The 25,000-nt window shown below is 38.6% G+C and overlaps 1 protein-coding gene across 1 annotated transcript in view; it reads left to right on the top strand.

Moving 5' to 3' along the window:
* The window catches only part of LOC138003525 (uncharacterized), a 30,648-nt gene extending 5,707 nt beyond the window's left edge, over positions 1–24,941 (top strand). The window contains exons 2-17 of the mRNA XM_068849635.1: positions 19–371; positions 2,669–2,833; positions 3,599–3,712; positions 4,861–4,983; positions 5,167–5,263; positions 6,030–6,248; positions 7,133–7,509; positions 9,068–9,235; positions 10,706–10,816; positions 11,343–11,459; positions 12,228–12,318; positions 12,996–13,376; positions 14,028–14,111; positions 18,259–18,360; positions 18,947–19,192; positions 22,930–24,941. Coding sequence (XP_068705736.1) covers positions 2,738–2,833; positions 3,599–3,712; positions 4,861–4,983; positions 5,167–5,263; positions 6,030–6,248; positions 7,133–7,509; positions 9,068–9,235; positions 10,706–10,816; positions 11,343–11,459; positions 12,228–12,318; positions 12,996–13,376; positions 14,028–14,111; positions 18,259–18,360; positions 18,947–19,192; positions 22,930–23,270 — 2,667 coding nt within the window. The 5' untranslated portion in view covers positions 19–371; positions 2,669–2,737 and the 3' untranslated portion in view covers positions 23,271–24,941. The remainder of the gene's footprint in view (positions 1–18; positions 372–2,668; positions 2,834–3,598; positions 3,713–4,860; positions 4,984–5,166; positions 5,264–6,029; positions 6,249–7,132; positions 7,510–9,067; positions 9,236–10,705; positions 10,817–11,342; positions 11,460–12,227; positions 12,319–12,995; positions 13,377–14,027; positions 14,112–18,258; positions 18,361–18,946; positions 19,193–22,929) is intronic.
* Positions 24,942–25,000: the final 59 nt, after the last annotated feature.

The following is a 25,000-nucleotide window of genomic DNA, read 5'->3' as shown; positions in this document are numbered from 1 at the left end:
GTTGCCTTTGTTCTTCAGGGACCGAGAATGGAAAAATTTTTATGCAGTTGGCAGGCAGCGATAATTATAAGTGCCAGTACGCGTACTTCAGTCAAGCTTTCCCTAACAGTTACATCCCTGTCCGCGTGTTTACGTCAGTTAATCACGGAAACGATTCATCGGAAGTCCACGATTCCGTTCTGGTATGGGTAGAAGACGTTTCTACAACCCGTTTCAAGGCGTGTATTGTGGCAGGCGGGCGAGGATCCGGTTCAAACAGCACCATCGATTGGCTCGCATTTCAAGGCTACCAGTAAGGTGTCCAACATGGACAAGCGAGATTTGCCCTTTTTACAACCGGAACAAAATGCACCCGAGTGACTTTCTCTCAGGTAAAATGTAATGTAAATTTGAAGAACGTGCTTTAATCAATTTTTAGCTAAATTCTATGTTAAAGCTGTATCCCTTAAATTGAAGTTGCAGTTTGTAGTGACCCGTTCCTTAGATTGAAACTAAGTTATTTTTCCAAATTTTTCGATAGTGTGAAATTCCCTTATGATAAAGATGCCTGTCGGTGGAACTTATTAAGCGACATTTCCATGCGATGCAGTCACTAACAAAGAAGCTTAAGAGGAAGGTCAGCTCAACTTATGCGAATTACTTCCTAAGTTGTAAATTGACGTCACCAGAAAATCGTCTGAGACGAGATCGGATTAGAGATAACTCAAAATAATTAAGCGGCTTGTCAATTTAACCAACCTTTAACCTTTAACTCGACTTTGATCCTCTTTAATGTGATTGATAAGTTGTTATTTTTCTTTTGGAACTCTTTTCAATCCTGCTAAATTAAAACAATAGTCTTCAATAAAACCACATCTCATTGACGCACACGATCGGATGAGACAAACTAAAGCGGTATCAAAACGAGAGAAACAGAGGAATGGGATTATACTGAGAGCGGCAAACGAAATTATTATTATTATTATTATTACTATTATTATTATTATTGTTATTACTATTATTATTATTATTATTATTATTATTATTATTATTAGGTAAAGGTGCACCTTATTTAACGTCTGAAGGTAGCCGACGGTGCGCTCATTTTACCACCCACCCCCCCCCCCCCTTCCCCTCCCCTTTCAATAAGCGCTCCTTTTCAAGAGTATTTAAAGCTACCTGAAGCGACACAAAATTGAATGATGTCGAAGCAAGGATGTGAGGTCACTAGGGATCGAACTCCGGACCTCTCACACAGAAGGCCCCGCACTAACCAACTGTGCAATCCTTACCCTTATTATTATCATCATTATCGTTATCGTCATCGTTATCGTCAGCGTCATTGTTATCGTTATTGTTATTGTTATTGTTATTATTTTTTTTTTCTGCAGTGCACACATATGGATGCACGTAACGTAGCTTATGTCGTCTTACGGAACGCAAGTCTCTATAAAAAGATGAGATGAGATAAGAAAAGATAATTGCAACAAAAAAAAAAAGACATACAATCCTTAAAATTCTCTAATACTCTCTAATTCCTAAAATTCGTAAAATTAATTGACGGTGGCCTTGAAGGCCCGCGCTATGTTAAGCGAACTTGAGATAATAGCTTTCTGAACCTTTTCAGGACCTCCTTTCCCCTAGCGCCCAAAAGCTTCTTTATTGTTTTCTCTAAATCTTTAGACCAACCACCTAGCACATCAATCAGTATGTTGCGCTGTTCCACGACATAGCCAGGTTACTGCTTCCTTAACTCCCAGCGCAGTGGAACATACTTTTCCGTCTTCGCCCTCTCCTTCTATCGACGGTTGTCTAACCAGGGGCAACTCATTTCAACTGCCCAGACTCGTTTCCTCCTGTGATCCACAAACCTGACGTCCTCTCTGTTGGCCTTGACGTAGCTTTGTTCGGCACACACTGGTACATCCCAGTACGCTTGAGCTTCTGGAGATTCGTACACTGGTTTGGACGCCTTAATGCAGCGTTGTGTCACTCCAAGTACTTAGAGTGTGCTAAGGCAGGGCATCCCGCTAGAACATGCGCAAGAGTTTCTGTAGCGTCTCCGCACAATCTACATGTGATCTCTCCACGTAAAGTTCCTGTTTTGATCTTTGCATACACTCTAGTCAGGGTGAACTGTTCGTAAAGCTCCCGTACCCCGTAATCGTGTGGGTGGCTGCTGAGGGCCATTATTATTATTATTATTATTATTATTATTATTATTATTATTATTATTATTATTATTATTATTATTATTGTCTTAATGCTTTATTTCTGGTGGATGTTATACCGACATTACACCAAGGAAGCGAGCCATATCCAATGGCCAAAGGTCCCTTGAGTCATTCCTTCTCCTTTCCTAATGGTAATCCCCAGCTTATTATTATTATCATTATTATTATTATTATTATTATTATTATTATTATCATCATCATCATCATTATCATCACCACCACCACCACCACCATCATCATCATCATCATCATCATTGTCATTATTATTATTATTATTATTATTATTATTATTATTATTACTATTATTATTATTATTGTTATTATTTTTGATTACAAAGAAACAGCAAAGCACACCTTCAGCCTCTCGGAGTCTGCCGTTCACAGTCCTGGTCACTAAACTCGAAGCATCAAAATGACCTGTTTGCACGCACGTATTCACTTATTTTTCTCTGTAGGCTTTTTCAACAGAACCTGAAGTCCAAGCTACTATTCAACACGGAAACTCTGATCAAAAGAAGGATACAATGAACGTTTGGATTGAAAGTATTTCCAGGACGCACTTCATGGTCTGCTTAAGAGAGTCAAGAACATTTGATGGGCCTCATAGCAATCTGATTGTGGTATGTAAAGATCTGTAAAAGCCAAGTTCTTCAACCATTGATTAAAACTTAGAAAAGAGAAAGATAAAATGACAGTACAAATTTGAATGCGGTTTCAAGTCCATGCTAAGCTAGGATTTATGGGCTCGCTAGATTTCCAAGTAAGCTGTGCAATGAATTATCCCATGGGACTTATTTCTATATTCACGTAATAGAATTATTTGTATACATAGAGGATATTACATGGCCACGCGGAGATACGAAATTTCTCTTCGACCGCATCGAACGAGTGAAATATTTTTCAACACCAGAAGAGAAATGTCGTATCTCCAAGCGGCCACGTAATATTCTATTTATTCTGTAAACACCAATGAAATACCAAATCATTTAACGAAAGGCATGGAGAGGCGCAATTTTTATATGTAACCGTAGCAACAGTGATCTTTTCACGTGTGGAGATATCATGTTTTTGCGCGACAGCTAACTTGGTATTTCATTGGTGTTTATATAATAAATAAAATTTTGTGGTAAAATCTACTGAATCTTATAAAATGCCAAAAATTATATTTGCTGTCTGCAATGTTATTCAGAAGAGGAACAATGGCAAAGACTATTGACTATGTTTCCGTTGGGACAATTTCGTTTAATGAAAAGAACATGCAAGACACACAATTGCATGAAGTAATAATGAGCCTGCTGCCGGGGACTTCTGCTACCAGAGTGGTATGCAATAGCGTACATAGACAATCACGTGCTTTTTTAAAAATTATTTTCTTTTCTTTTCAGAACTGGATGGCATATGAACATTATCCAACGGTCTGGAAAGTTAAGGAGTCGTCCAAGATCTTGTTTTCTAATTATGAGATACCATTAGCTCAGAACAATTACGCATTATGTAAGGTACGTATTTTGTGCGGCAATAGTTATTGGTGATTGTATGGGAAAAACGGTGAGTGACCAACGCGTTAGTTAAATAAAGAAGGGTTATTTATTATAGCGAAGCAGCTCCAAGAAGCTCCAAGCTCCAAGTTTTCACATCTACTTCTACATTTCTCAGGTTTAGGTAGCAAGAAAACTAGAATCCTTATGAGAGGTGCTACCCATCGCTCCAAATGTGGTGCAGTCCACTTACTGTACTGTCTGTTACACAGAGTAAAATCGATAAGTGTCACTATTGAGAATTAAAGTGCTACTGTGATCAAATTTTTATCCCTTGAGTTTTTGGGTTTATCACATAGAGTACCATGAAACATTAAAAACGCTGTTTACCGTTTGGAAATATCTGCATTGGTTCCAGAGATATTTAAGTTTGAAAAATGTGTTAAATATGCAAATGAGAAGGCTGATGACGTCATTCACCCAACCCAGTAGAACATCAAGAATATAAATAGAGCTATCTCGGTCAATTTGCAACAGAGACCATTGAAACTTGGTGAGCTGATAGTTCTGAAGGCAACACACCTACGACTGTAAAGAAATTGGTTCCCATGGCAACTCACTCTTTTCCAGTCCCCTCCAACCTGATTTCAATATTTTGGTGATCTCAGGCTAGAAATACATTTACCAAGGCCACAAACCCAACCTAACATCTTTATATGCTGGCAGGATCATGCAGATGAGGCACCATTTGCAAATATCAAAACAGAACGGCAAAGGTGGCATGCAAAGCCTTTAATATCAGGGAGGTCTGGAACCCAGTATGTTGCCATGGTAACAAAAATGGTATGCTCATATTGTGGAACACATCTACCAGAATCTTACTGCAAAGAACCAAGTATTTCTGATACAAATTGGCTGAGATATCTTTCTCAATCATACTTGATCAAAATTTGGTAGGGTTTATGACGTCATCACTTGGCTAATTTGCATATTAAAAAAACTTGAATATCTCCAGAACAAAAAGAGATATTTGAAAATGGTAAACAGCATTCTTCTTCTCGTAAAGACTACGTGTTTATGTGCCAAAATGGCTTCGATAGGGAAGATTCAAATTTCGTCACAGTAGCACTTTAAGGGTTAAGCAAAGGTCGTTAAATTTGATCTTTCAGGTTATCAACTTTACCGGACCATTCTATGAACCACCAATCGTACTTACAACAGCAGTCAAGGACATTAAAAACAACTCCAATCCACTCTGTGCTGTAAAGGGTCCGTTAAACTCCTGGGTGGAGGTAAGATCCTTTATTATCATAAAATTGCAGAAATTGATCCTTGACATATTTCAGCAATTTATTTTTGTTTAAATATAATTTTTTTTTTTTTTTGGTTTTTGAGGTTCAATAGACCATAAACTTTTGAAAAGGTTTGGTTTGCTGCATTACGTCACTTTGCTTCAAACGTTACTTTTAATACAGGAGATTAACCGTGCTTATGTTCGTGTGTGCATCAAAGACTATGCTGGAATTGATGGCCAGAGAGACAATTTGGAAGTTCATTATGTGGTTATTGGAGGTAAAAAGTGCAACTGTAACGTTTCGAAGAGCTTTCCTTGATTTTTTTCTTAAAGGAGAACAGTAGTACTTTGATACAGTATGACTCAACTCGATGTCCTCTTTGTCTTAGATATTATTAAAACGTCCCTATTGACAAACAAACGTTCCGGGTAACGGTAGAACTTAGCTAAATTGGGGGCATAAATAAAATAATAAAATTAGATATTAAACATAGTTATAACGACATCTATCCATAAAGCAACGTTTCAAATGCTATGTTGTTGATCCTTCTCCCCCTCTTTTCTCCTTCTCCTCCTCTCCCCCATCTCCTCCTTCTCCCCCCTTCCCCCCTCCCCCACATGCCAATGTAGATAATGTTGTGAAAAATACTGTGCAACACTTTGGCTGTTTCTAAACCAACATTGGATTAGGGAAAGGGGTAATGTATGGAGAAGTCAGTCGTTTATCACACAGACAAATCATGGAATGACTATTTTGTAGTGAGTGGTGTATCATATTTTGCCAACAAGTTGTTTCCAAGGTTGTAGCAATGCCCCATACTAAAATGCCGTGACGGAAAAGAGAGGGCTGAAAAGATAGTGTAAGTAATCTAAACTGTAACCTTTACTTTCTTGCACACTCTCAATATGTGCATACACCTTCCCGTCTTACTAAGCACTAAGCAGATTATCGACACTCTGGTCCCAGTTTCGGTTTCGGGTTATAGACTTATTTACATATGGCATGTTAATGCTTGTTGGTATTGTTGTTTTGGTGCTTTTAAGATTACGATCCTTGCAAAAATTCAAGTTGCAAGTATGAAAGCAAACCAGTGGCGTTATCTTCCCAACGGTGCGATTGCGTTTGTGAAAGCAGCTGCCCGTCTTATCAAGAAGAGATGTGTGCTTCTAATGGTCGTACATTCAGAAACTTGTGCTTGCTGCAGAAAGAGATTTGCGAGACGAAAGGAAACTACACCCACTATCACCCTGGAAGTTGTGCGGGTACGTATGCGTCTTCAGGATTTATGAACAGGAGCTAGAGAACGTGGAAGGAGGACTGTATATCACATATCTCGCAAAAAAAAATTCCTTCAAAAAAAAGCATAAAATGACTACTACTACTACTACTACTACTACTACTACTACTACTACTACTACTACTACTACTACTACTACTACTACTACTACTACTTTTACTACTCCTACTCCTACGGCTACTGCTACTGCTACTGCTACTGCTACTGCTACTGCTATCACCCTCGTCTGTAATATAATTTGCGAATTTTGTTCTCATCATCATCATCATCATCATTTAGTAGTAGTAGTAGTAGTAGTAGTAGTAGTAGTAGTAGTAGTTACGAGTGAACTTAATTCAGATAGCAGGATTAAGGGCATTCATTAACACCCTTGCTGTGCCACTGGTGACTTACAGCTATAACCTTATTGATTGGAAGATCCTTAAGATACAGAAGCTGGATACCACATCTAGATAGCTGTTTACAATGCATTCGTTGTAGACCACCCCCCCCCCCCCTTCCCTTCCCCCTCCCTTGCCTGCGTGGTACGTATAGCCTCTCTATGCCTGCTCAAATCTGATAATATGATGCAGCTCACGTGCAAACGTCGTCAAAAGAGGAAGTTATACTCATCTATACTCAGTTGTGAAGGAGACTTAGTTACCATCACGCCTCCCCTCAGTATTACCAATTGAACGAACCAATATATTGATTTGCGTGTTTGAACAAATATCAACCAATCAGAGCCTGAGGGTCAGATCCTGACCCTGGCGTCTTCGCCGCTTCACGGCTCTCTCGCGGCTCAAAAAAACCCCTGGGACCAGAGTAATACACACCTTGCTCTTTTTATTTTTCCTTTCTATTTTATAGGTTTTCCTTTGCAGAAAGGTAGACATCAGTTCACGAATCACCCTTCCTGGGCAGAAGATCAGTGTGAAACCATCCAATTTAAACCGTTCGTGTTTTACCCTCATCAGAAGATCTTCATACAGCTTACTATAAATCATGTGAACTACTCTGACCCAACCTATGTCCACGAAGCCACCACTCCTTGGATTGAAAGTGTGAACAGTACTCAATTCACCGCATGTGTGACCAGAACAGGAAGAAATGATTACCCATCAGATAGCTTTGCTACTGTGGATTGGGTCGCTTATCAGGGAGCTCCTCCTGGAGGAATTGCGGGCGAGAAAAAGTTTTCTCGTTGGTGGACTGGAACTAGTTGTCAGACTGTCACGTTGCCAAGCGTAAGTAAACCAAGTACATTGATGTCCTTCTTGCGTCTAGACGAGAAGCGACCTAATGATTGATCATGCTAAAAGTTCTAAAGACAATCCTTCGTCAACCACCAAACAGGCTGTACGTATACGCGCAAATTCGTCACTTGTGTCCAGATTTGACCCTAATTAGATGCACGCTCAATATGACATCCAACGCGAAGTGTCCCTTTAAGTCTAAGCATTTTCTTCCCATTTTCAACAACAAGGTAAGGGTAAACGTTAGATTCGCCTCTGGTAAAACTACAGATTTTGAAACCAGCCGGTTTAAATGCATCAGCATGGAAAACAATGGTGGTATTGCAGTTAGACTTTTATAGATTGTGCTGGTCAAAGTAGCATATTAAGCTTCTAGCAGTGTCTATTTTTTTGCCCACATTATGCTCCTTTTTCCAAATTATTCTACTTTTTCGTAAAGCTATTCGTTTTGCAAAATGAGCGAAACAAGTCCAAAAATTGTATCACGATCGCGTAGCAAAACGTTTTCAGTGTCATAAGCTCATCTTCTGTTGTATTTTTTTTTTAATCGTAAGGCAATGGTCTCTGGCTATGTTCACTGGTTCTTGAAAGCGGCCGGTTTAAATGCTTCGGAATGCAAAACAATGGTGGTATTGCAGCTAGGCTTTTATAGATTTTGCTGGTAAAAGTAGTATATTATCCCTCTAGCAGTGTCCATTTTTTGCCCAAATTATGTTCGTTTTTCTAATTTATTCCACTTTTTCTTAAAATTATTCCTTTTGCAAAGTGAACGTAAGGCAACTGTCTCTGGGTATGTTTACTGGTTCTGGTATGGTCTGCAGAGAGCTGAAAGTTATCGGGCGGCGTGGCTATCGCCATTTTGCAAACTGGGACCAACATCATCTAGCAACTTCCGGTTCCCGACATCTCGTGCCAGACTGCCAGCCTTCGAGGGAGGCACTACCTCCGTTACTAAACCGTGAATGCTGCTAAAACATTGAACAAAAATGGTCTCAGGCTTATCAATATTTACCGATTATGCTAGGAGTGCTACTCGTTAAAAATCAGCAAAAACTATGCTAGTTTCCTCAAATTATGCCAAAAATTATGCTAACACATTCTATAAAAGCCTAATTGCACGCCTCTTTCCGTGAATGAGATAAATTGTTTGGGCTCTTTGATTTTGGAAATGAAGTATAAGCCATATAACTTCTTCAACTCCGTATGCTATCATACCCAACCAATAGACCAAATCGGCTAACTCAATGTTGTACTCAAGTCAAACCCCTTTGGAAATACAACGTTTTGTTCCAGGTATTTCAATATCATTTAAATATGAATGCTAAATTATCACTCAAATACATTATTTTTCGATGTTAAAATTAAAGCCCTGTTAAAATGTGTTGCACTTTTTGTAACCTGGGACCAGCATCATCCCCCACCCTTAGCTCTTGGTCTGGATCTGTCACTGGATAACAGAATTTTTCAACAATGTTTCTCACAAACAGCGTTGTCTAATAAGCATATGTGTGGTTTACATGTTTCCTTTAATTTTGATATTATATATCAGGGGAAATTCTCTTCACAACCAACTGTCTTCGTAACAGCCGAGCACTATAGATCAAGCCTGAAGCATGATGCAGGCAGTGTCTGGTTAGAAGATGTATCTGCACGTTCTTTTAAGATTTGCATCCGAGAACTGCAGAACTTTGCAGGAGTTCACGATGATATTTCTGTGGTGAGCAGTGCATATTAATTTTGTGATTTAGTGATAAGCTGTCCCGGGTTATAACGATGTTGTTCTTTAGTTGCACATGGTGAAAAATGTTCCTGTCTTAGCTTTTCGTACTTGTTCCACACAAGACAAACAATAACAACAACAATAACAACAGCAACAAACTTAACGACATTTCAGAGATTTTTATGGTTACAATAAGCCTTTTCCAAGTTCATGTCTGCCTCCTCTTCAAAGCGAGTCTAAGTAAAGTGCGAAGTTTTTCTTATGTAAATTAGTTTTCATTCATATGGAAAGTAGACCTATTCACCATAACAGAAACCTCGCACTTAGACTCGCTTTGAAGAGGAGGCAGACGCGAACTCGGAAATGGCCTGTTTTATCAGTATCACGTTTTTCACTGTTTTCAAAGTCATGAAAACCGCTAGCTGTCCTTTCCTGGTAACGCTGAATGGAGCCAGCTGTTGCAGGACACAAGCTGGTGGGTAGACTGACTTTGAAGGGACTTTGAGTCGAATCTGTTCAAGGGCACCCAACGATTGAAGAAATTCCTAGGTGGCTTTTTTGCCTCGTCCGGAAGTTCTAGCAGTCATGACAGGTCTGATGACAAACTTTACAATACGGATCATTACGTAGTCGTCCCTTTTTCACCGAAAATTTTACGGGACCTTTGCTTGATAGTTGATTCTCAAACAAACTCTGGCGGCAAAAATGATAGAAGTTATAAATCCTCCATTTTTATGCTATTCCAATATCATAGTTAACTCTTACTCAGATCAGTAAAATTGTAGCTTTTTTCAATGTGGTTTCGAAATGTCTACTCATTCTTAAGACCCTTCACTACTTTTCCGAAATTTGTATTGGTAATCGCATGGGCCCGAGAGCAATTGAGGATTAATTTCACACGTATTTTCAAAGTTTTCACAACATTACCTGAAATCACGAAGCGACGAGGGCAATTTGGAAAACTTTTGAAATACAAGTGAAATTAATCTTTAATTGCAAGAGGGCACATTGCGATTACATTTTTATCACATATAGGGGAAAAATTATAGAGGGAAGCCCGTTCAGTGCAGCCACAAATGACAATCAACACGCTCCCATTCGGTTAAAGCTCAATTCAATAAAGCGTTTCTATCAACAGAAATAGCGCTTAAAATTTATTTTATATGTGGACAAAAAAGTAGTTTAATCCAGAAGATGACTGTTTTGTAATTTCCCTTGCTCTGGATAGGTAACTGTAACCAATCAGGATCTCTTGATTACCAAAAATATCCTCGTGATTAAGAAAAAAATGCCTTCCACCTCAGCCAATCCACATTCAGTAACTTTGCGATATACGTGTGATAGATAAGCGAAAAAATCGAAAGTGGTAGAGTGTCTCTTAATACAAACCATAAATTCTTTGCATTCCGACAGGTAATGGGAGTAAATGAGTTACTTCTTTCTTTGTTTCTTTGTTCTTCTCCTCAGAATTGGTTGGCGTTCGAGACCATACACAGACCGTTATTTTCAGAGCATAATAATGTCAGCTTTCCAAATGGGATATTACCTTCCAAGAGTAACAATTTCGCTTTTTGCCAGGTCTGAAAACGTAACAATGATAAAAAAAAATGCCCTGAAGAGGACAAGGGGTTATCAATCCCATTTCCATGTGCCCATTTCTTTGCAGGTTACATTTATTAGTGTCCAAATCTCACTTGTCATGTCAATGGAACATTTATCATATTTCCATTTTCCACTTTTTCCCCTAACAATCCGAACTGTGATGACCAAAATCACATTTCCTAGTGTGCAGTGTTATCAGAACCTCCTGATAAGTCAGTATACGTTCTCTTGCAGCAAAAAATAGGAAAATAGTAATCACTATATGCAGGAACGGAAAATTCGCATCTTGAGTGGACTTCATGATTACGGTTGTACGGCAGTACAATTAAAATTTCAAAATGACCATCTTCCAGACCATTCTATTTGGATGTAATTTAATGGTTTTATGTTCGCCAGAAAGTCTCCTTTTTGCAATTGAATCGCCATGAGAGGTAGAGAGAGATTTAAGTAAACATGACCCGGCCTGTTGACAAAGATGGTTTATTTTGTGATTTCATTAAAGGACGTGAATTTTACGCGGACATACAATAACTACCCAACAGTCATAGTTACAGCCAAGCATTCTAGCGGAGGAGGGAATACATCGCCAGATTGCAACGGAATTGTCAGCTGGATTGAGGTAGAGATTTAAAATGCGTGTGGGTTTCCTGGGTAGAGAGAGTACGAAAGAAAGCACTTTGGGTTGCCTACAATTGCTCAAAATAAGGGACACACCCGTAATAGCTTGGAGAATTTCCCTTATTCACTTCGGATGAAATTCAAGATTTTCTAAGCATTTTAAGGCCAGGTGCGAAACCCCATGCCAGAAGAGGGGTCTATTATTTAGCCATGACAAGCCATCTTTTAAACATTAACCTGGCATCATCACCTCGCGCTTGAAACGCAAGTGCCTCTCCCAAACTGCACGTTTCATTGAAAAAGAAAGAGAATCGTACGATCCTGCGTTGGACTCTGATTTTTCAGTTGTCCTCTCCCCGTTGCCTAGCAACAAGTTTGTTGTCTTTCCCACGGAAAGATGTCAACATCAGTAGTTGCACACCATATTTTGGCTCTTAATATTTGTATTCAGTATTTTGTTAGTTAGAGTAAGACAAAAAAGAACCGCGGCCAAACTTTAAGATTAAACTATCGGATTATACTTTATAAATTGTTATATTTGAATTGCAGTCAGCCATTCTAGTTCCATACCCCCCTTTTATTGACCGGTGCGGGGGTTCGGGGAAAGGGTGAAAGAATCCGTAATGTATTAAGATGTTGTAATTATATCTTCGCATCCAGGGCACGCCAAAGCAAATGGAAATGTCTTGAAAGTGAGGCTGTGATGTTGTACGCATTGCCTTTTGCACTTTGAGTCACTTTTGCCCATTGTTCTTGTTTTTCCCTTAAGTTCATCAGCAACGCAAGATTCAGAATTTGCGTCAAAGATCTATTTGTACAGCGGTTTGACCCACTAACAGTATCGTACGCGGTGTTAGCAGGTAAATAAGATCTTAGAAGAGTCAAGCTGTGTCACGGTAGTGCAGTTCATTTTGTGTCGTTTTACCATTTACGCGTCCCTTCTCACTATACAACTTAACGTTAACTCAAAAATTACTTTTAAACAGCACAAACAAAAGCTTCGTGACAAAAACGTGTCTGTCGAGAATACATAATTAAAGTTGTAAACAACAGAGATCAACTTTAAAAAACTGTTAGGCTGAACAGTTTTAAAAAACCCCAATCAAAATCCATTTCAATTTTGCCAATCCCTGCCTCCTCTTTTTCGCTTGATTTGGTTGTCAGTTTTCAGTCTCTGAATTTGGCTAAATTTCTTGACATAGCCCCTTTAATTGTCAAAGGTACCTACTGGTTTAAGTTGGGCCTGTTCCAGAGTGAGAAATAGAGCACGCAGCAATATCTCAGTTTTCTTTAGAAGTAAATTTTTATAACCTTTGCAGACAAAATCAAGCGATCACGAGTTAGTTTTGTTCTTGACATTTTTTTCGAGTGAGAAAAAGGTCTTCACTCAATTACTGTCGATTCGATCCTTATCGTTAAGCGATAAACAAGTGGAGAAACGTCTTTTTAAAAATGCAAAAATTAAATGGTATTTCATGTCAAAAAAAGGAACTTATAGATCAACCTGTCAAATCTGGACGTATCTTTTTTTTTTCAGACATCTGCCCTGATAACTGGATCTATTTTAAAGGTTATTGCTACCAAAAAGTATCATCCTGTGATTCCTGGAGCAATAGCCAGAGCAGGTGTGCCGCATTGGGAGCCAACCTCCCCAGTGTTCACAGCCAAGAAGAAAATGTCTTTCTGCAAAACTTACACAACGGAGAAAATGGTTGGCTTGGTTTGTCTGACATAAATAGAGAAGGAACGTTCGTTTGGAGTGATGGAACTCGATTTGACTTCCATTACTGGGCAACGAATCAACCCAATAACTTCCGTAATGAGGATTGTGTGCACACCCTTGGAACACTTCCGGCTCACAGATTCAAATGGAATGATGTCAACTGTTCAAGCTGCCATGAGTACAGCTGTAAGAAAGGTACGGATTTAGCATGAAGTGATACTGCTGACAGTTAGCCAAAGCATAGTTCCTTCAGGGCCTCCCAGGAAAAGGCTCAAGTGAACGCCCCTCGTCCCCACGAGGCTAGTTAGAAGCGAACTGCATTCCGTTCTCGGAGTAAGCCAATCGCATTGCAGCTTTCATGCTCGTGTCGAGGTTTGCGTTAAAAATTTTTCAGCAATAGACTGACACCATTTATTCGCTGCCAAAATGGTGGCTCTTGGAGAAGTGTTGGACATAGTAAACCAGCTTCAAATGAGCGACAAAAGTCAAAATCGAGGTTTACTTATTTATCCGACGAGATCGGTTTTGAATGAGCGAATGTGGGGTAAGGGAAAGAAAACTAAAACTAGTTGGAACAAGTCTCTGAAGGTTTAGCGAAATTGAGGTATTTCAAAGCGCTAATTATTCACGTGCGCAGCTTCAGAAGAGGTGGAGGTAATTTGTTTTCTTTCCATAACATCTCAATATTTTTTAAAATGTGGAAAATCACTATTACTCTTCGTGCGCGAAGCTAAACAATAATTCGGCGCCTGTAAATAACAGTACGGCCCTTGAGGTATGCCAGTAATAGTTATTTATTTGGGAACACTGCATAGTCGTTGATTATAGTTCTTTTCCCTAATTTAGATTACGACGAGTGCCAAGGCTTTTCTCACGACTGTCCAGAGTATGCGACCTGCAATAATACTGAGGGATCTTTCAATTGCTCGCGTATGTACTAGTAACATGAAGTTTAAAATTTTAACTAAAATAAATTTTGCCACGGTTTTAGACGTCATATTGGTTAGGGGAGAGGTGGGGGGGAGGGGGAACACGGTTTAAATTATACTGAATGTATGGGAATTTGGCCAATTTTGAACAACTATAAATCCTTTAAGGTCTGATGATTGTGGATAGCGAGAATACCCCTCAAAAAGCACTCAGTTTTCGTGAAGTATCAGAATCAAGCTATAATGACCGTAAACGAAATTTGTAAATTACGTATGAACCCTTGTAATCAAAATTATGCAAATTCCCGAGAAGAATTTTCAGACGTTGAGCTTTGTGCAATGATCTTCTTTTCCGTTGAGTGAAAAAAAGACTAAAAATATTTTGAAATGTTTGAAATCTGCTTTTCTGCAAAGGATTATAGAGGTGTGAATTCGGCCAAAATCTCATACATTCAATGTCATTGAAACCGCGTTTGCCTCCACCCCCAAAGAAGATTGCGTCAGAAACTTTAAAAAGGTCTATCATTTAGCTATTATCCACCGAAGTGGAGGTAAATATACATCACTTTTACTGACACTGCATGAGGTGAATATTGTGTTTTGGTATGTGCCAGAAAAGTTGAAAAGTTTACCGAGTTTATCGGTAACCGAAACGAAACTGGAAGCTATATTGTTTTTCTACTTTTGTTCAGAGGTGATTATAGTACTTGCTATTCACCTCCTAGCTAGCCAATAAGAATGTGCGGAAAGCACTTGTGTGGTATATACTAATGGATTATGAAACCAAAGATATCAGTTTTCATTATAGTTTCACCTCCAACGTATGGTGAGTCTTTACTGTCAAAATTCAAACATGCAATTCAAACGTTTAAGTCGGCAATTAAAAAGCTTCAGTTCGGCAATTCAAACATTCAGTTCGGCAATTCCAACCTTTTGTTTGGAAATTCAAACCTTCAAAACTCAACCTTGAATGCCATTCAAATTTTCAAAATTTCAATTCGACAATTCAAATATTCAATTGAATTGAAGGTTTGAATTCCCGAAATGAATGTTTGAAACGTTGAATTTCCAAACTGAACGTTTGAATAGCTAAATTGCATATTTGTTATAGAGCGTTTTCACTCACGTGATCAGCAACCATATTGGATTACTGAAACAAAGGAAAGTATTTGCATAAAAATAGAGTTCAAATCCCACAGGATTAGTTTGATTCACCATCTTTGTTTTGGAACATCAACATGGCCGATGTGACGTCATGTGAAAACGCTCTATACACCCCGGTAGGAACTCACAAGAACTCACAAGTAACCAGCTCCCAAATGGCTCGATAGCTCCGTGGTCATAGTCCATGGATTGGAGTCCCATTAACTCCAAACAAGAAAACACTATGTATGACCCCACCATACATTGAATACTAACCGAAAAAGGCTGGATTTTGAGAGTAAACATCACGTCATTGCTCCTAATTAATTTAAGGATCTTCTTTGTTTTCAATAGCAACTAGAATTTATTAACGTAAAATTAAGAAAGATTTAGGTTAAATATGCAGCGGGGAGCCATTTTCTCGAGGCCTGGGTGGCGCTAACCGTTGATTAAATGGTATCAAAACCCTTTCCTTGGTAATTATCGTCTGTGCAACACGCGCCTGCAATTGACACAAGACTCTCTATTTTCCTGCCTGTGTTCCAGGCTCAGTTTCAGGGCGGGGTAAGAGGGAGTCCCGGAACAGGATTGTTGTCGTTGCAGCATGATCTCATCTCTAAATTAACGATTATCTTTAATTCGCAATTGGTTTGAACTTTTTAAAGTGATTGTTGGTGATTGGTTGTTTCATTGCACAGCAATCCTAAAGAACTGACGACAAATTACACTACTGTGCACATAAATTGTGTTCCTATTCTTTATCCCTGAAATTTTGGGAGGAAACAAAATTATGCATGTCATCGATGGAATCCGGATAAGGAACATCAAGGAACAGGAACAACGAGCAGGTGTAACCAACAGGAGGGTGTCTATCATCGAAATTGTTGCAATGAAGCTTGAATTCTCTTGCGCATTTAAAGAGGATGAATAAAATATAAGTAAACCAGAACACAAAAACCGGAATACCGGAAACGAAAACCTGAAATCATAAATTACTTGTAAAAGTCAGCTTGCAAAGCCTCTGGGAAAATTCAACCTAATGCCAGTGCTATGTAACTGGTGATGACTCAAATTGAGGGCCGAATGTTTTCACACTTGACACCAACATTCTGTAAACTAGGACTCATTAAAAACAAACAAGCCTATTATTTTCTTTTTGTATTAATTATTCATTTGCATATATGAATTTTATTACTGGTTGCGCAATAGAATCTTTCCTGTCACTCCCCTACTAAGAATTGTCTTTGTGCCTAGAGTCTTCTGCGCTAATCTTTCGTAGGCTTTAGTGGGTAGTAGAAATGCGTAGATTTTATCCGGTGGACACAGTAGAATATTTAATTGACCTGCAATGGCATCGAAGTCAGTGTAACGCGAATGGCGTTTTAGTGGATCTTTAAACAAAATATACCATTGTGGAGCTCAAGAATGGAACGTCATTTCGATAAACAACACAAACAGGGGAAAATGAACATCTGGAATCTTAAAAGAGACAAATAATGGACTTCGACACCAATTGCATCTTTCGATCAGCAGTGGAGCGTTGATATGTATTTCTAAATATCTTTTACTATTTTAAAAAGAAATAAAGTGTCGTTTCCGACACTGACAATTGTTTGGGTGTTTGGGAATGAGTACGGAAATTTGAGGAGGACAATCACGTACGAAAGGCAGCCCAGTTTACGCCCACAGAGCGTCTAGTTCGCGGGGAAAACATGTTCCTAAAAATAAATTACTCAGAAAAGGGTCCACTTAAGGAATGATACAGACGATTTCGCGTCTTCTGTTTGCTTTTTTGGTCAAAAAAACGTTGGCTTGTGTATTTGGTTACTGAGGATATGGAAAGAAATGTATGTTTAACAATTATTCTACGAGGTGCGCGCTGGATATGAAGTGATAGATAGCTAACGAGGCGCGTAGCGCCGAGTTGGTTATAATCATTTTATATCCAGCAATCCCGAGTAGAATAATTTTTTTGTTAAAAACTCCAGGATCAACGACTCTTCTTTGGTGTTCCAGTGGGTAGTATTGTCGACTAAAGCATCTATTTTTGCCTTTGTCAATTCCGGTCCAAAGCGGCTTTTGTCGGCCATTTTTTCTCAGAGCTGCAAAAATGTTTTCAGCTCCGTTTTTGCTGACGCGTTTCTTCACCATATTAGGTACAGCAGGTATATGAACTGTGTCCAACGAGCCAATGAAAATGCAGGAAAGCCGATATCTGTAGTTCAATTCTTAATAATGGCGGTTATTATTCGGATATACATTCAAGGCTAATGCACCTATGTCCAGAAATGCAAGCGTTATTAGATGCGCGCACGTTCTGATATCCATCACGAAGTGTCCTTCTAAGTCCAAGCATTTGCTACCCGGCTATTTTTAGCAATAAGATAAGTGTCAGGGCTAGCTGTGGGGCAAGAGTGAGGTATTTAGTTGACAAAGTTAAAAACTGTTTATCGTTTTCTTGTACGTTTTCCGGCCTCGAGTAATAATCGTAAACCTAGTGGCAGGCACTTCAGCAGAACTGCTGATAACGTTTACACTGCGTCACCATCTTGGCCTGTCCGGTTGTGATTCCCAACAGGCTGCCGATCTTTAGCTAGAATTTTTTTCCAGAGACCCCTGGGGTCAATAAAGAACTCTTTTTGACGTCTGACCCCTTTATAAAAGAAGGATCCATGTGATATATAATTTATATGCAAGGCTAGATTGCTACTATCAATTGACTGCTAGTGGGATTTCAGGTGCCATATCTGAGGAGTTGGTTATATTGAAAGGTATCGGACGAAACACACGTATTCCTTTATGAAGGTCATTTGAAGATCTTCTTTAGAACTGAAGTACTGGTCCGAGTGTTGCGTTCATCACGTCACTGTTTTCACACACGTCAGAAGAAAAGAAACTGGCCACATTAAATTGAAAAAGTCTCAATTTCCGTTTCCCTTTTTGATATGGAGTGTTGGGAACATTTTAGAAATTCTTTGTATCTAAAATTCGTTTTCGTTGTTCAGGGCTAAAGCCGTGCGATTCCAGCCCATGCATTAATGGCGGAAACTGCACCAACGAAGCCGCCGGAAACTTCACTTGCCATTGGACGGGAGAAACTTGCCAGGGTGAGTCGGGTTTTTATTGGTTAGTATTCAACAGTAAAATCATTCCCTTTATCTCTGGAAATAGTAGATTAGTGGCAAAGAGATAGTAATAGGAAATGAACAAAAAAAAATAATGACGTCAAAGCGGCTATTTTGATAGAGAGGAGCGCAAGGACAAACGGCGGGTTAACGAAGCACTTTTCATCAAGAAATCAAGTCCAACAGGGATGGGGGCCTGGACCTGCCTCCTGTTTACAGTCACTAAAATGATCACGTGATGTAAGGTAACGTGACCGATAGTTAAATCAAACACTCGAGTGATGAAGAGTTAAACACTCTCATTGCTCGCTTAAAGGTTTCCGTTTTCGCTTGTCTGCACAAAGGTCCGCCCACACGCTTTCTTGTTAATCCCATCTCGTCTCGTTCTCCTTTATCAATACGAGATAGGTATTCTATGAGTAGATTTATAAGAACGAGAGTTGGAAACCTTCATAAGCTCTCGTAAAAGGTTGAAATTTCCTTCCCAATGGTATTCTTTCAAAGTGATCCTCTGTACTACGGATGTTGGGGGTTGTGATCTAAGTTGAATGGTTTGTTCGTTCAACAGAAATGATTGCAAAAGGTATTGAAAAGTCTGTCATGATTGGAAGCAATGCAACGTACCTGGTCCAGCTGAGAAAATGGCTCAAGCCAGTATCACAAGGCAATAGTTTCTGGAAACTCTGCTGGTGTGCTTCAAGGGACGGCTGGGCTTCTTCGACCTTTCACATTCTGTGTGATGGAAAAGGGGCAACTGTTACCATAATAAAGGTGAACCAGTACATATTTGGGGGCTATGCCAGCATATCATGGGGTGAGTAACTCAAAATACTTTGAAAATCAATTGCAATTCTTAAATGGAACCTCCACTCCCACCAAAAAATAACAAATAATGTTCGGAATCAAATTTGCTCTTAAATTAAAAAAACTGAAAAAGGTCAATTTTAGAATCGGTTTTTATCACGTGTTATGGTTGCATTCAATGCATCAAACGGCTTTGTTTAGTGATGTCATAATTATTCAAGATGGCGCGCGGCGACTAGAAAATTTAAAAAACAAAAATGTCGTTCAATTATTTCAGAGACAAGCACTTTCTTTGAAAAAATTTGAGTGAAAGCATCGTTTCCTGAGGCACTAAGTTGTTGGTGTTTAGGTTCCCTTTACATGAAATAAAAAGATAACGACACCTATCAATTTGTGAGACACGTTTTGATGTCTTACATCTTCGTCAGGTACATATATTGATTAAACAAATAGTCTGAATTTATGGAAACCTAGGGAAGCATGCATAATACACTAGGATTTCATACCTTCGTTCATTTGAAAACAACGAAACGAACGGTGGGGCTTTGCAAGGTTGTTACCGAACCTCAGGCAGTTTTTTGAATCCCTTGTACGGAGGAGTGAGACACATGTAAACATACCACACAAATTGAACATTTCGTGATGTTCTTAAAAATTGCTGCTTCCGTAATCCTTGAAAACGGTTTGAACCCAGGAATGCCATAAGTTTTTAGAATTAATTCATATCCTTTGGGCGGCTGAACGAAGCCCAGATTAAACCACTGAGTAATTTATTACCATACATCATTTGACTCTAAAGCCGGTGACACATGGTTCAACATTTGTTGATCAACAAATGCTGCACCTGTTGTTCAAAAAATGTTGAATAGTGTGCCATGCCATGTTGAATATTTAAATATGCTATTCAACTCGTTGAACGTTGCTGAACGAAAATGGAGACCAGGTCTATTCCGTTCAATACGTCTGTGCAACATTGTTCAACATTTGTTAAGAAAAAAATATTGCAGGATGTTGAACCATGTGTTATCGGCTTAAAGTTTAAGTCTGCTTAGATTGTCATAGCCTCCCATTAGGATTGAATTTCGTCAAAATTGAGACACATCTTTGAGAGTACCGGTAAAATTCAGAAGTAGCCAATCCACTGCCATTGAATCTTAAAAACAAAATCTTCAATACGAAACAAACAAGTGGTCCTCTCACGTGTCAGGACAATTTAAACGGTAATCTCAATCATATCGACATTAAAGTCACCTGAAATTTTCCGGTTTCTATTTGAGACAGTAGGCCATTTTCGAAATATCAAATATTCAGCTTGCTAGTGAGGCAGTGAGGACAAAGACAATAGAGGCACGTTGGAATGAATGTGAAAAATTATTGCATATCGTCCACTTTCCTTTGTTTTTGTCCTCAGAACCTCTCTTTCAAGCTGAATTTTAATATATCGAAAAAGGCCTATTGTCCAGATATGTGCCATGATCACTTCTTCCTCTCGTCTGTTACAGCGGCTATCAGTCAAACACGCCCCTCAACGACAATTTTTCATATTTCGAAAGTAAAATTTAGATGGACGTCAATCAAATGTTTCGATGACGAATTCAACTGCCGCCAAGAGAACAGTGTGATGAATCTATCTTATGGAACCTCCTAGATAAGAACATTCCGTTGTAACGGATGATGTTGAGTCAGTTTCCAGAACATTCTAGATTACATGAAGACTGCTGAGTCATGCTTACTTGTGAAAGTGACGGGAAATTCTAGAATGATGTGATGTCTATATTTAGTAATACAAGTGTAAGATGTAATTAGCTATATTTAGGACAAATAGTATATATTGAAGCAGTTGTTGTTGTCAGTTAGTTGTGCTTAGAGATTTGTTACTGGAGTTGTTGTTACAAGATCCAAGGATCAAGAAGTCTTAAGGGGGAAAAAAGAGTCAAGATGTGAAATTAGTGTGGAGACCTTTTGTGAAGTGTCAAGTTCGTGACAACAGGACTATTGTCATGGAAACATTACATTGACTTCATCTGAATTTTACTTTCGAAGTATGAAAAATTGTCGTTGAGGGGCGTGTGTGACTGATAACCGCTGTAACACTCGCACTTCAAATTAAAATTCTACATCTAGTATATAATTGGACATTGTGGTGCAGTGAGCAAACATCATACATTAAAACGCTTCATTAAAAGAAAAAAGACTCTCTGATCACAAGTTGATATAAAGCTTGCTCTTCGATCATCGAAGCTTAGAGCAAAAAAAAGCTATTTGTTTTTTTTTTTTTTTTTTAATGTCTCTCCCTATGAATATCAGCAGTTTGAGCTTTTCAAGTACATTAGGAGATGTATTTATACAAATGTATTTTGTCTCATGAGCGAGAAGTAAACTCTTTCATCGCAAAGTGAACTCGAGATGTTTTCGTTGATTACCGGCCTCCATATTGCAAAACTCTTAAACAAATAACTGAAAGGGGATAATAGGGGACTTACACAAGTGGCGTTTCTTAGCCACGTGTGGCGACTGGAAGTGAGCCATTTTCCTTTTAAACTTGTCTTCAAAACGATGTTTCGCACAGACCTGAGAATTGGAGAGGTGGTTAAAAGATTTGTTTCCTACAACATTACAAATTCTTAACCTTTTAAATGGAACAATTTCGAATTTATGTTTTTGTTGCGTGACAGTGTAAGCTATCTATAGATTGTTTTCACGTGACATTACGGAGACCATGTTGGTTTTCCTAAACAATGGAACGACGGCCATGTTAGTGTCCCGAACTAATCCTCGAGGAATTGAGCACTATTATCATGCAAACGTTTTCTTTTGTTTCGGTGGAAAAACAAGGTTTCTGATCACGTGATTGAAAACGCTCTATAGTAGCGAAGTGGAAGATCATACCGCGCATCGTAATTCCTCTATTCACGCATAACCACAATTCCTTGCGCCTTTGACCACAATCCCTTGCGTTTCGAACAAAAAATGTGTTCTTCTCCCAATCAGTGAGGTGCCTCGTTCCTTCGCTTCAGGCTCACTCACTGCGGCAGCAAAAAGAGTAAATGGTGTTATTGTAAACAAGATTAACCCTGCAGGTGGCTTGGAAAATGCATATCGTTCCTCCAGCGCTGAGGCAAAGCGAATTATTGGCTTTTACGAAATTTTCCAGCTCGGATGATTTGACTTTGTAAATAGTCCTGTAACTACATTTCGTATGGGACTGGTTAAGTACTTTTTCTCCCAGCAAATCTGAGCAGGCCCCTTTTTACTCGGAGCTGTCCCGAGCTGCGTGCCGCTCTCGCATATTATTATTATTATTATTATTATTATTATTATTATTATTATTATTATTATTTTTATTATTACTATTACTATTACTATTACTATTACTATTACTATTACTGTTACTGTTACTGTTACTGTTACTGTTACTGTTACTGTTACTGTTACTGTTACTGTTACTGTTACTGTTACTGTTACTGTTACTGTTACTGTTATTATTATTATTATTATTATTATTATTATTATTACTATTATTATTATTATTATTATTATTATTATTATTATTATTATTATTATTATTTAATTTTTTATCCTCCGGAGTGTAAGTGGAGTTAGTTTACATTGCTGTTTAGGACAGACACGTGTAGGTGTAGGGTGTGCCAAGCCTTTGCCTGGAACACATTACTTATTTTATTTATTTATTTGTTTCTTTACTGATTGTTTGATTGATTGATTGATTGATTCCTTTTTTTCATTAAGGTTCCAGTTGTTCTTATCGTTACGATGCTACTGCTTTTTTGTTCTCCTTGCGCAACAAGCCAGGATGGGCGCCGACAAAGCTGCCACAAACGGGTCTATATAGTTCGAGAAGAACCTATTCTATTTACGACTGCAATGGACATGGTCCTACGTTTGGAGGTGGACACGATATTTACATTTCTAACCTTGCGTCATCTGGCACATCTTCGTATTCAAACCTTGGTCACGATTACGGTCCACCAGCAGGCCATGCTTACCGAAGTACTTTCGCAAGGACGTTCCTTGCTGGCACTTACCATTTCCGCCCAACTGAAGTGGAAGTTTTTTATCTCACTTCGTAGGAACGTTAGGGAACTTTAAAAATTTGCAATATCTCAATGCTCTCCAAAACTACGCTCATATTAATGAAGAATTAGCGATATGTGCAATGCAAGTAATAGACGCAATCATTTCTTAAGACGATGTTATTAGAACTGATATCAAAAAAGTTCGAGAGATTTTCAAACCTCTTTTCAGTCTTTAGTAAGAAAGAGTTACACAGTGTATAATTAGAACGCTTTTGGTTCATGCCGACAAACGCAAGTGCGGACGCATCTTGCCGCTGAGCAAACAGCAACAGAACAGAAGCAAAATATGAATTTAAGTATTCTACCAAGCAAAAACAAAATTACAATTTAATGAGAGGCATGCCTTTAAATTTTTTGGGGAATAGAAGTTACTTTATCTAGCCAATGAGGGTGTCGCCCGAGGAGTGTAAATTAACAATTACATGTGAATATTATTTTAGAGGTGTCCACGTTAGTCCTGCACAATATCGTTTTATTTGCCAACGCCTTTATCCGCTTACAATAAATTTAAAGTGTGTGCATAGATTCTCCCATTAAGTGTTGGTTGTGATTATTTTCGGAAGCATCTTGTGTGGCGTGGTGTTTGCGAGGGGAATTACTTTTTCTGCTTTTTCCTCTTGCAACCAAAGCCGCTGTTACCTTAGTAAACTTTCAGACAAAGGAAACCGAGCCCACGAGAGAATAATTTTGAAGTGTGACGTAAGTACGTGATATGTTAATTCTTATCAGACTGAGTCCTGCTCCTCTTATCTATTGGGTGATTTACGAAGAAGTTTGCTCTCTTATCTCAGTTGTCACTTGACTAGCAATAGAGTTACTTTCATGGAGTTATGAAATTTTGGATTTAAGCCAAAATCCTGAATTCAAGTTTTTGGAGGCCTAAATCCTGATTTCAGAACTACAGAAAGTATCCTAAACATGCATAAAAGCTAACCTTGGGCTTCATTAGGCCTAAACAAAAGTTTTAAGACCTAAGGTTCGCTTTTATGAATGTTGGCTTCCAAAATATTGAATTCAGGATTTTGTGAACTTAACTTTAACTCTATGACATATCTCTATGAAAATAACTCTAAGAACAGCTGTCCCCTCTAGTTATGCCTCTATTCTCATTTTATTGCACAGCAAAAGCGACTGAAATCTTCAGACTCTTCCGCTGTCGAGTTCCGGTCGACCTTTCTTAAGATATCTTACCAATTTTTAATTTAACGAACTCGCAATTGTCCTGGTTCAAGGTGCCTTCATAGCTTTCAGTGAAGTGGTACTCAGGTAAATAATCGCAATAACTGGTGCGCACTTTTGCAGGCTTTGTTGCAACTACGTCTGAATTTGCATTGCGCATTTCACTACAATTATTACTCATAAACATATTTTAACTCTCTAGTTTAGTCAAAGCGAGAGATTGAAAATTGCAACGAAATTCATGCATTCCACATGACCAATGCTAAACGTACGTGACAGAAAAGGTCTTCAGGTTTAATAATCCCAGGTAAATACTTTCAAATCGTTATTAACTGCGTGACTGTATTGTAAACGTGTTCATGGATTTAAGATTGGAATTTAAAAAAGAAAACTGAAAACATTGCTATAGAAGTTTGTTCGTAGATCTATTATAGATGGTAAGGTGGAAAGAAGTCTTTCAGGTCAATTGAATCAAGCTAACAATTTTACTGAAATGGTGCGAGATCTATTAAATAGTAATAAAAGATTTGGATTTAATTGTATTC

The sequence above is a fragment of the Montipora foliosa genome, chromosome 5 (assembly GCF_036669935.1).
Source record: "Montipora foliosa isolate CH-2021 chromosome 5, ASM3666993v2, whole genome shotgun sequence".
NCBI lineage: Eukaryota > Metazoa > Cnidaria > Anthozoa > Scleractinia > Acroporidae > Montipora > Montipora foliosa.
This window is presented reverse-complemented; position numbering and strand designations above follow the sequence as displayed.